The sequence below is a fragment of the Microchirus variegatus genome (assembly GCF_963457635.1).
Source record: "Microchirus variegatus genome assembly, chromosome: 3".
In the NCBI taxonomy this organism is placed as follows: domain Eukaryota; kingdom Metazoa; phylum Chordata; class Actinopteri; order Pleuronectiformes; family Soleidae; genus Microchirus; species Microchirus variegatus.
Window position 1 is genome coordinate 36,651,905 of NC_139804.1, and position 12,694 is coordinate 36,664,598.

General features: G+C 43.7%; 2 protein-coding genes across 2 annotated transcripts in view; both read right to left on the reverse strand.

The window, feature by feature from the left end:
- Nucleotides 1-3,914, reverse strand: LOC310925165 (uncharacterized protein; the record flags this gene model as incomplete). Its single annotated transcript, XM_083887039.1, has 4 exons — nucleotides 3,005-3,914; nucleotides 2,270-2,583; nucleotides 2,066-2,135; nucleotides 1-1,619 (listed from the first exon to the last, which is right to left on the reverse strand). Exons 1-4 carry the CDS (start codon nucleotides 3,408-3,410, stop codon nucleotides 1-3), a joined length of 2,409 nt encoding a protein of 802 aa, XP_083743165.1. The 5' UTR covers nucleotides 3,411-3,914.
- Nucleotides 3,915-7,992: 4,078 nt separating this feature from the next.
- The window catches only part of sptbn4b (spectrin, beta, non-erythrocytic 4b), a gene marked incomplete at both ends in the record, with an annotated part of 58,644 nt that continues 53,942 nt past the window's right edge, over nucleotides 7,993-12,694 (reverse strand). Inside the window, 3 exons of the mRNA XM_083887040.1 lie at nucleotides 7,993-8,316; nucleotides 8,418-8,460; nucleotides 9,678-9,848. Coding sequence (XP_083743166.1) covers nucleotides 7,993-8,316; nucleotides 8,418-8,460; nucleotides 9,678-9,848 — 538 coding nt within the window. The remainder of the gene's footprint in view (nucleotides 8,317-8,417; nucleotides 8,461-9,677; nucleotides 9,849-12,694) is intronic.

A 12,694-nucleotide genomic window follows, 5' to 3' on the forward strand; every position in this document is an offset into this window, starting at 1 on the left:
CTAAGCTATTTGTGTACTGGTGGCCAACACACTGTGGCACGACACATCGCAGCTGTGCTTTTTCAGCTGCCTTGAATCAGAGAAGCCCTGACCACACTGCTGACACGTGTACAGCTTCTCTCCAGTGTGGATCTGCAGGTGGGACTTGAGTTGATTTGACTGGTGGAACCTCTTGTTACAGTGGAAACATTCAAATGGTTTCTCGCCCGTGTGGATGCGCAGGTGCCTGTAGTAGTTTCCGTCTGTTCTGAAGGCCTTGCCGCACTGATCGCACTTGTACGGTTTTTCGCCGGTATGGATCCGCTCGTGCTGCTTCAGACTACCGGTGTGGAAAAACCTTTTCCCACAAACGTCACAAACAAACGGCTTCTCGCCCGCGTGGCTTCTCTGATGATAGCCAAACGAGTATTTGTTGTGGAAAGCTTTCCCACAAATGCCACAGTTGTACTCCTTCTGTTCGTTGTGGCTTCGCTCGTGAAGTTTGAGGGAATACGCGGCGCTGAAACCCTTCAGACAAATTTTGCAACTGAACGGTTTCACCAAAGACTTATTTCGCCGCTTAGACTGCATCAATCTTTGCGTGCACTCCGTCTCCACGTTCCCGTCGACATGCACGTACCGCTGATGCATCTGCAGCCTGCAGTTGAAGAGGAAAGTCTTCCCGCACAGATCACACATAAAAGGCTTTCTGGCACCGTGGATGAGCATGTGCGACTTCAGCTTGGTGTTGTCCGAGAAGCTTTTGCCACAATCGTTACAGGTGAACGGTTTCTCTCCCGTGTGAATGCGAATGTGCCTCTTGAGGTTGTTGTTCAGGTTGAACCTGGCCCCGCAGATGTGACAGGTGAAGGGTTTCTCTCCCGTATGGACGATGCTGTGTCTCTTCAGAGCAGTGCCAGTCCTGTACGCCCTGTTGCACACCGTGCACAAGAAGGGGGAGACTCCCGTGTGTTTCCTCTTGTGCACCGTCAGCGAGTGAGCATACTTGAAAGTCTCATCGCACATCGTGCACTTGTATTTTTTGGCGTTTGTGTGAACCATCTGATGGAAGCGAAGAGTGTCTTTACTCTTAAAATCTTTCCCACATTTGTCACAGGTGAACGGTCTCTCCTCCGAGTGCACCGCCATGTGACATCTCAGCTGGACGGACGTCTTGCAGGTCTTATCGCAAAGATGGCACTTCAGCGGCTCCTTACTTTTCTCGTGGCGCAAGAGGTGGTTTTCCAGAGACTGTTGGATCCTGAATGTCTTCCCACACTGGTCGCAGACAAACGGCTTCGGCGGCTTCATCCGCTGGTGACGCTTGAGATGATTCTGCAGCGACTCCTCTTTTGTGAACGTTCTTTTACAGCGAGGACAGGGGAAGGGCCGCGGGACTTTACTCGCCTCGTGCCGCGAAACGTGATTCTCCAGTGACTTCTTTGTCAGGAAACTTCTGTCACACTGGTCACAGGGAAACGGCTTGTTGTGAGTCTTCACGTGTTTGTTCAAGTCGCCTTTCCAGTGGAAACCAACGTCACAATACTCGCAGAAGAAACGCTCCTCCATCACCGAGTCTTTTTTTGTCGATTTTTCACCGGGCTTCGTTTTCTTCTCTTCAGACCTGTTTTCAGTGGGAGCTGGGAATGGAAGGAAGATATTACATTAAAATGAGTCTAACTTTGCATGTCTACAAGGAATGCATTGGTTTCAAAGATAGAAACAATATTAAATTGTAATGGACATTTGGCGTAGGGCTGCAATACAGTTTATTTTCATTATTCATACTCATATTCAGACTGTCAAGTTCGTCAAAATGATCTCTGTGGATTTTTAAGTGCACAGTGAACGGCTTGTAACTAGCACTGGCGTCATCCATGTATGCTGCCAACATGGTAAACGAAGTGAGTCACATGATGTCTGGAGGCTGAAAGATTAGAGAACTTGTTTTCATTGAGAAAACACTCAGACAAATGAAATCAATGCAGGAATAAAAAAGAAGTTTCATGAATGAATGGCAGGGACAAACCAATGACCATGTATGCTGAGAGGACAATGAACGATTGAGTGTGAAATCCAATCATACCATTTTCAACTTTATAAGTCGGTCTCCTCTTCCTCTTCGCTCTCCCCGAAGATGCCTCTTCCACCGGTTTCTGCGATACAAAAATTAAAATGCGGGGGCAGGCATTAGAGTGACCATTTCTCCACATTACACTTCATGTAAAAGACAGTATTAGGATTGTCCCGTCTGAATGACCATAATCTCAACAAAATGATAACAGCAGACCTTTTGCTCAGTTAATGCAAGATCACTGGTGATACTGGAGCTTGGACTGGGGGCATCTTGAGGTATAGACCCTGGTGAAGCGGCTGTTTTGAGGATGATCGGCTTTCCCGTTGTTTCACTCGCAGCCTGAGACGGTGCGGGGAACTGGGTCAGAGCTTGGTCGGTACCCACGGCATGCACCGTAGGAGCGGAGTCGACCCTGCCCACAAACACCACAGACTCAGCGGCGGAGCTGGGAATCACGAGCTCGTTTTCTGCCGAAGCTGGCTGAGGGTTCGGCGTGGACTCTTCCGCTTCGTCCTGAGTGGCAGCAGCTGTGGTGGAAAGAACATGAGAAGGAAAAGAGGAAGACAAAAATGAGAACCGGTAAAAAGAAAAACCTCATAGGAACAGCAAGGCAATAGTTAGTTACATCTTCTACATTTAACAATAACAATTTTTAAAAGTAAGTCAGCAAACAAATATTGTTGACCGTGTGACCAGCTTTTGATTTTTATCAAACGATAAGTCTTTCAAAAATATAATCACACTGAATTCACTACGAAATAAACCCATAATGACAAAAACCTTCAAACAACTGGAACTTCATTATCATTACATTTGCAGATTATATTTTTTTGGATAGAGTGATTGCTCTATGTACTAGTAATTCCTCTGAATGAATGTAAATGACTAACCCTCTCTGGTAACCTGATTACCAGATGAACTTCATCATCATTTTTGACTGACCCTCACCTATGAGTGAGTCGCCGTGTGTCGGTTCTCCCTCGGCCTGGCTGTCGCTGTGACCGATGCTCTTCAGCTCCTTCTCCAGCTTCACCATGTCTCTGCCCAGCTGACCCACTCTGGCCTCCAGCTCCTGCTCCAGCTGTCCGGCTTTCCTCTGAAGCACATCCTCCAGCTGCTCCACTCTGGCCCGAAGAGCCTCGTTCTCCTCGAACAGCTCGGAGGAGAACTCCGCGAACACTCTGTGGATCTGAACCACCAGACACTTTTCTATCTCCTGGATCTCCCCGAGCTTCGACTCTTCCCACGCCGTGTTCGGCGACTCTCTCGCCCAGACATCTCTGAACACTGACACCGCCGCCTGGATGGCAACCTCCACGACAGACGATACTTCGCTCCCGAACCGCGCCTCCATGTTTTCCGTCAAATCAAAAGTTTAGCCTAAGATGTCATTCAGCTCGAAACGCATTTCTGTTTCAAAAACGTAACTTTAGTACGAATTAACTGCGGTTTAAACGCTATAACAACATTCCCTTTTCCGTGTTAACCTAAAATCTACTTTCTCCTTCGACGGACAGTGCGTCTCTGAAAACATTCCGCGTCGCGCATCCGTTTCCGGCGTGACGTCAACATTTCACAATAAAAGCGCCAGTCGCGAACACTCTGTGGATCTGAACCACCAGACACTTTTCTATCTCCTGGATCTCCCCGAGCTTCGACTCTTCCCACTCCGTGTTCGGCGACTCTTTCGCCCAGACATCTCTGAACACTGACACCGCCGCCTGGACGGCAACCTCCACGACAGACGATACTTCGCTCCCGAACCGCGCCTCCATGTTTTCCGTCAAATCAAAAGTTTAGCCTACGATGTCATTCAGCTCGAAACGCATTTCTGTTTCAAAAACGTAACTTGAGTACGAATTAACTGCGGTTTAAACGCTATAACAACATTCCCTTTTCCGTGTTAACCTCAAATCTACTTTCTCCTTCGACGGACAGTGCGTCTCTGAAAACATTCCGCGTCGCGCATCCGTTTCCGGCGTGACGTCAACATTTCACAATAAAAGCGCCAGTCATACTGAATACGGAACTATTCACTAGAATATGATAACGCTCACATCGGTGCTGCAATGGACGCGATAACTGGCTTGTTTCTGTGCTACTTGCTACTTCTGTGCATTTATTCGTGAAACACAGCTTAACTCCGGTCACATTTAGCCGCACAACAACGCACCGAGAGCCTTCGCTCTTCCTCAAACACCACAACAACCACACCACAACAACAACAAAAAACACTGACCTCTGCTGGTAACTTTAGTGCATAACAAAAACACCTATAACCATAAGGAATCGTTATAAAATAGAATCTTATGTGACATATTTATTTAACAGAATTTTCATATATACACACACATATATACGTATATATATACATACATATATATACACACACATATATATACGTATATATATACATACATATATATACATACACATATATACGTATATATATACATACATATATATTCACACACATATATATACGTACATATATATACACACACATATATATACGTATATATATACATACATATATATACACACACATATATACATATATATATACATACATATATATTCACACACATATATATACGTACATATATATACACACACATATATATACGTATATATATACATACATATATATACACACACATATATACATATATATATACATACATATATATTCACACACATATATATACGTACATATATATACACACACATATATATATACGTATATATATACATACATATATATACACACACATATATACGTATATATATACACACACATATATATACGTATATACGTATATATATACATATATATATAAAAAACCCTGAGGATTGGGGGATCATTCAATTTGATCCCAAGGTTTATTCAACAACATCCAGCAATGTCCAGCAAGGAAAAGTAAAACACAGACACATTATTGATAAATCAAAAGCTTTTTTTTTTTTATTTGCCAGTTCATCTCAGCTGACAGACTGAGTTTGAAGTGAACAGAACAGCACAGACACACACACAGGCGAGCAGGGTACCTACCACCACCACCACCACCACCACCCCAAATCAAGATGTTACCCAAGATGCTTTTGGAATACCTGATTGTTTTCTGCTGTCAGCAGCATAGTCGTGGTTGTAACTACAGACTCTACGTCACCTGTAAGCACGTATCAGCCGTACCCTGCACTCTCTGTCCTGTGCCTGTGGACAGCATCGCCCGTGTGTCAGTTCATGAAGACGTTTGTCATCGTCTGACAGCAGACGACTGTCCTGTGTCACTTTCATCTCCTTCAGAGTTCGCCTCTTGTAACTCTGACTGTTTGTTGTGTCCAACATGCATGTAAATGATTGCATTGATCTGGGCTTTTACGCCTACTTTAGATGCATAAAAAGTGTCGAGACTAAAAGAATAAATAAAGTTACACGTTCTTCAAGACATTGTTTTATGACAAACACAAACCAAGTCCGACAGGTCAAGAGAGGGTTTAAAATCCCGAAAATAAACACACATCTAGAACTTACAGATAATACTGTTAGCTCCTCACCTGAAGATTTAGATTTCAGAAACAAAAACTCAACCCTTTTCTAAAAAATAATAATATAAACAAAAAAAAAATTGGTTAAAAATAAAGCAACTTTATTGGCTGTATGAATATAATGGTAACGTGACCAATTAATGCAAAACTAGGGGTCACCGTCGTCGTTTCTGATGTTTTCTAAAAGGAGTGCACAGGAGGCAACTTACAGAGCAGTAAAGATAAAAAACACATGGATTTCAGTTGGACTTTAAAACTAAAATGAACACTACTCCCATACAGCCGCGGAAGGATTTTAAATGCTGTCTGACCTGGATGCTTCTTCTCTCTGCCCCTCAGCTAAATGGACGTTGACCGTTTCCTCCTCGTTTGCCCCGTGGTCTATGGCTTTGTGGTGATTTGACGTGAAATGAGTGGATACAGAGTCAGTGGGTTAGCAAAGACAAGCTTTTTTTTTCTTTTCTTTTTTTTTTTCTTCGTTTTTTAAGATGACTGATTTCTCTCTAAGCAAAACATGCAATCTCACAACTTACAGACAGTTTTAACCCATTTTGATAAATATTTGGTCAGCAGGTCTGAAATCCTGGCTGTCGCTTCATTCGCTAATTCATTCATTTATTCAAGCATTCGTTCCCTTCTAACGCTACGCCGATGGGATGATGACCGAGACGTTTTCGCTCCATTCACGCTGTAATGTGTTTAGGTCTGTTATGAACTTCATTTCTCTGGAAGACTGACATGGCGTCTGAGTGGGTGGGGACAAACATTATTAACAGAAAAAGCACACGTGCGCACACACACCAACATAAATAACCTGAGAGCTATGGAGACCCTGGGAGTGGAGAGCAGCAGCGCGCACGTACGCGCGCACACAAACAAGTTCTCTTCTTTTTAATTCTGTATAAAAACGGATGCAACAGATGTCACTGTTTCAGAGTAGATGAAGCCTGAGGCCTCACTCATTAAAAAAAAAAAACATGCCAGGTGCAGATTTTGTGCTTTATGACCAAAGCCAGCCATGGAAACCTGATCTTGATAATAAAATCTGTGTAGATCAAAGTAAATGTCAGCAATGTTATTATTATTAAAGATAATAGATACACAGTGGCGAAGATAGAGCCATTGACATTTTTCTCGTTTTTTTTAAAAAATATCAATTTAACAAAAGTCAAACATCATTTTTAATGAATGAGGCCCCTGGTAAACCACAGGCTGTGTCTTTGTGAGCACTCTGTGCATCTGTCTTTATCGTCTCTCTGAATCGACTGAGCCCTCCTCACAGGTTCAAACACCCGGTAACTTCTCTGTCCTGCAGAAATCTGATATCCTAAATAAACTGAACAAAAGGGAAGCGGCTCCATTTGCAGATCTCCAACTAAAGAACTTCAAATTTCAGTGGTGTGAGCTTCTCTTACGAGCAGGATTTCAAGTGTTTTTCTATTTCTATTCAAAAACAAGGTGAACTTTCACTGTTTGCTCTGTTACACTCTCTTGTCCTTCACTGTCCTCTCTTCATCGGCATTGTGGATTCATCCGCGGTGGGTGTGGATGAGACTGTGGCTACTGTTGTTTGCTTACGACACCAGTGTGAGAGTGAACTTCACGGACACACCTTGAGACAGATGACACACGGTGAAGAGAAGACAGTTAACGGGAAAAATGTTTCTCTCTGTTTGTTTGTCTGCGTCACATTTTGGCATCATTTCATCAACCTTTCCGTGTCCGAGGAGTAGAAAACATCGTGTCGGACGTCCCAGGTTACAGACGGACAGATAGATAGATACAGTAGATAGGACAGACGGACGAGAAATACATACAGATATAGCTCATCTCATAGGAAAAAAACAACAAACTGTGTGTCGAACAGCATGAGCTACGTTTTTATCACACTATCAGTAACAGCCTTCAAGTTTTAACGCGATGCACGTCCCGCCTCTCTCTTATACGAGCGCTGCCCGGGTTTCAGCAGCGCTAATCTATGCCCTCAGTGGTTCTCGGGAACGGCCACCAGGGGGGGGTGGGGGGGTGGGGCGTACAGTGACTCCGCGTGGTCTCACAGAGACACAGAAGAAAGAGAGGGAGAAGGACGCTCTCCTGCTCCAAATTCATCCCGTCTTGTCTGATGAGTGAGCACCGGCTCAGTCCCTCTGTCCAGTCGCTCCCGATTCAACGCCCCTTTGGATAACTATGACCTGGATGAATGAGAATCTCCGCACATATTCTCTCTGAAAGAGTGGTGCCACTTTCCGTCCAAACACGACCTCTGCGTTGACAGTGTTGGAGGAAGAGAGCGGGAGGGGGGCGTTCGCTGCACAGTCTACGGCCCCGCCTCCCGCATACACTCCAAGTTCATATGCTTCAATCCTGACCAATCAGGTGTGCGTGGCTCACTTTTTCTTACCAGACTTCTCCGAGCGCTTCGTGTCCGACTTCCCGCCCCGGTCTGACCTCTCTGACCTCTCGCCTCTCTCCCTCTCCTTTTCCCTCTCCCTCTCCTTGTCTCTGTCCCTGTCTTTGTCCGCTCGCTCGATCCTGTCGGCCATGTCCGAGCGGTCGCCTCCTCGCTCTGACCTGTTGTCCCCCTTGCTGCCGTCGGGGCGCGTGCCCTCGTCAGTGGATGAGGTAGTTGGCTGGGGCAAACCCCCTTTGGCAATCTCCTCGTGCTCCGAAATACTGGTGGTTATGTTGGTCACCCACGCTTTGAGGTCGTCCTGGAGGGAGAGAGAGAGAGAGAGGCGACAGAGATCAGCCGACCTTCATATGAAGTGTGAGAGCTTGAGTTATGGTGGGAAAAACAAAGAAAATGTCTCACCTCGTCTTTAGCATGAAACAAAAACTCACTGCCGTCCTTTGTTCTGCGGTAAGAGAAGTGATCGTGTTAGAAGAACAACTTTCAAGTAGTATTTACAGGTTGCACAAGCTGCAATATCCCATCTTCAGTTGTGACACCATTTCCCATGATGCCACCACCAACTATAACAAGCGTTGTGAAAATAATAATTTTGCCCTTTCGTCAAAGAACCAGCAAAACATAACGTTTTCAGCTGTGCTAACATCATTGCACAAGGGTTTTCTAATCATCCAATAGTCTTCTAACGCCATTTGCAAACACAATGTACCATTAGAACAGTGGAAATGGGCCTCTATACACCTATGTACATATTCCATTAAAAACCAGACGTTTGCAGCTAGAATAGTCGTTATATTATACATTAACAATGTATAGAGCAGGGCCACATCAGCATCATGGTTACCCTCAAAGGGCCAGATGTAACCGTCATACAGAATAAATGTAACGAAATGTAACCAAATATAATGTAAAATAAAGGTAACTACTCTGTAACATATTGGTAAATAACTTTCTGTATTTATTACTTATTCAAATATTACAAATATGATGCATTATAGAAGTAACCCTGTCCGCGATGGTGATGCCGTCACTTTGCGGGTAACGACATTGCCGTGCATTGTGGGAAATGTAGTTTATGGTTAAAGCAGCATAGACCTACTTTAACACAGATTTTTAAGACCAATTAATCACTCGAGGGCCACATAAAATGACGTGGCGGGCCACATCTGGCCCCCGGGCCTTGAGTTTGACTTATGTGGTATAGGGTGTATTTCTGATTCATTAAATGTAATATTGATTGAAAAAAAAAAGTGATTTTCCTTCTACTCTATGCATTTTTAGAAGGCCCCTAACACCCTGCAGCACTAGTAGCACTTTCTGTTTTTATGTATTGTTTTTACATATTGTTTTTATGTTTTTATGTATTATTTTATTGACTTTATGTAAAGCACTTTGGGTTCCGTCTGGCTATTGTAAAGTGCTATACAAATAAAACTTGATTGATTGATTGATTGACATTTCTAAGTGACCCCAAACTTTACAGTGGTGTAAAACATACTGAAACTTTTACATCACAACCCCCTTACAAATCAATATAAAACTACTTAAACCAAAAGTTAGGTTTGGTCTGGATAGATTCAAGAAATAACATTGCTTATATTGCTCATAATTAAAAATGTGTGTGTGTGTGTGTGTGTGTGTTAGAATGAAACAGCTCCTCACTTGAGCGTGAAGACGTTCTTCTTCTTTTTGTAGCCGTTGGTGACATCGCAGTGGCAGTGGGAGAGGCTGAGCAGTGGCTCGTTGTTGTACGGCGTGTTGGTGTTCTTGGCGTCCTTGTAGAAACCCATCTCCCCTTTGTTTAGCACGCAGTACAGGTTGACCCATGACCTGCTGTGGTGTGGAGAAGCCAGAGGGGCAATGGGAGGAAGGGAAGAAGAGGGAAGGGACGGGGAGGAGTACGGGGAAGGTAGGGAGGTGGTGGTTGGGGGGGGGAGATGCGAGGAGTCAGGCAGAGCTGCAGAGTTGCTCCTTTTAAGCTAACGCCTCACTCACCTGACCAGAGCAGACAGGTAGGTAGGCGGGATGAACCAGCGCCAAGAAAGGAGGAGGAAACACACTGCTGAACAAACACAAACCAACGCACTAACAGACGGATGGGGGGGGGCGAGGAGGAGGGCGGGATGGACGAGTTTGGTGTGTGTGTGTGTGTGTGGTGGTGGTGGTGGTGGTGGGGGGGGGGGGCTTAGATAGGACTTACCTTGGGGAGGAGACGAGACGAGCCATCAGCAACACCGAGGAGGACAGAGGGGGAAAAAAGACAGAGGAGTTTGGTTAAATGGCATTTTGGTAACATGACATTTAACAGTGTGCTTATTCGTTTTTTTCCTGCTATGTGTGCACATGCACAAAGCATTCCGGTCAACAGCCGTTATGACCAGATAAAGGTATTATTCAGGGCACACTGTACGTGTGCATGCTTCATGTGCCGTGTCAGATCCTGAAGTTTGTTCTTCATATCGTGTCTTTTACTTCCGCCACTAGTTCAAATCACGCAATCTCAATCAATCGCCACATTACGACCAGTGTGAAACTCCCGTGTATCCTATTCTGAAGCCGGTTTATTAGTTCATTCATTCATTTATTCATTTTCTACCACTTTATCCTCCACACGAGGGTTATGGGGGTCGCTGGTGCCAATCCCAGCTGATATAGGGCGCAAGGCAGGGTACAAATCCCTACAAAACACGAGTAGTATTGAGCAAAAGTTGTCAAATTAGAAACAAACAATAACACCGCAAGGAGGCAGCGACTGTGACGATATCACTCGACTGAGTATAAATCACGCTTTATTTTGAAGCCTGCAGTGGTTCTATTGCTAAAGTTCCATTTATTTGTTAAGGGATGTTATCAATAACACGTTCATGTTAGATAATAAGGTTTCTCTCGCAGGTTTAACCACAGCCTGACGCATAACACATAATTATTTTTGGGATAGACAAAGAACCGGACCACCACAGGAGCTGCAGTTGTTAAATCCCAATAAAAAACATAATATTAACTTCTTATGAAGGCTGCATAATAACTCCTCCACTTTCTCTTCTCAAGCATGTTAAGGAACTACGGTGGCCTTTGGATGTCAGAAATGATGTAAGTACTTTTTTCCACATTTGCCTCAAGTACATTTAAAAGGTTAATGTGTACTCTAAGGCTACAAAAACCAAACAATTGTTATTTTTATATGCACATAGTGATAGGTCATACACCAATAAACTTCACTAAATATTACTCACTGGATTTTTATGTCTGTCACGGTTGAAAAAGTATAAATAAAATCATCAATAACTTGCATTTTGCTTTGATAACAAAGCACTCACATTCATAATAACATTTATTTATCACACGGTGTTCCAAAATCGCATCATTGCCTACAGAAACCGCCATATGTCTCTTTTCCAAATTGTGCAGCCTGACAGGCACCATATATTATTATTATTATTATTATTATAATAAGGAACACTTGTAATCCTGAATAATACCAGAATAATAATAATAATGTGCACAGAAACAAAATAGGTGTCTTGTCATGTTGCTACGTAACAGAGACAGGTTGAATCTCAGTGGCTCCTCACAGACTAACCTCTTTTTTACTCACTAATGACTGGAGGAAATGTTCTGAGAGCCTGACCTGCAGATCTTCTCCTCCAGTCAAACACAGAGTCAAGCACAGAGTGAAGAGGAAGTCGGGCGAGGAACGGTTTGGAGATTCACAGTCACACTCAGCTGATCAGCCAATCCAGGATTATGCTTTTTTTTTTTTACCTTGGCATGTACATAACGGAGCATGTACATACGGGATATTCATCCACTGCCTTGAGTGGACACATGCGCGGGATTCATCCTGAGCAGGAACAGGATGAGCGTTATAGCAGTGCGTGGTCAGTCCAGCCACTAGAGGGCAGTGCAGAGGCTTTGCCGTCTGTGTCTCTTTGGAAGGAAGCAGGGCGGGCAGTCATCTGTGGAGGCCAGCATGTGTGTGTATGTATGCACGTGTGTTTGTGTGTATGCATGTGTGCGTGTGTGTATGTATGCACGATTGTTTGTGTGTTTACTACTTGTATTTGTTACCTTTTTAGGACTTTTCTGGAATAAAGACTGACTTTGTCAGGACTAGCTGTTCTCATGGAGACCAAAATCTGGTCTTAATGTGGGAGAATTATTCACATACACACCCACGTTTATAAACATAGGGTCCGGGATGAAAAATATTGGAATTCCCCCTTTAGTTTATGGCTGGTTCGGATAGGGATAAGGCTTCGGTTAGGCAGCAAATGAATGGAAGTCGATCGATTCCTTAAATGGATAGTTGTGCAAGCGTGTGCTTGTGTGTGCATGTGTGTTTAATACTTGTATTTGTTACCTTTTTAAGACTTTTCTGGCATAAATACTGACTTTGTCAGGACTAGCTGTTTTCATGGAGACCAAAATCTGGTCCTAATGTGGGAAGAAGTGTGAAACGTTTTGTAAATACTATTCAAATACACACCCACATATAAACATAGGGCCCAGGTCAAAAAAATACTGGAATTCCCCTTTAAGTTTAGGGCTTAATATCTAGATGAACTGGGATATATTTAACGGTAGGGATATTACTTTGATTAGGCAGTCCAAATGAATGGAAGTCAATAGATTCCTTAAATGGATAGTTGTGCAGGTGTGTGTGTGTGTGTGTACTTGCG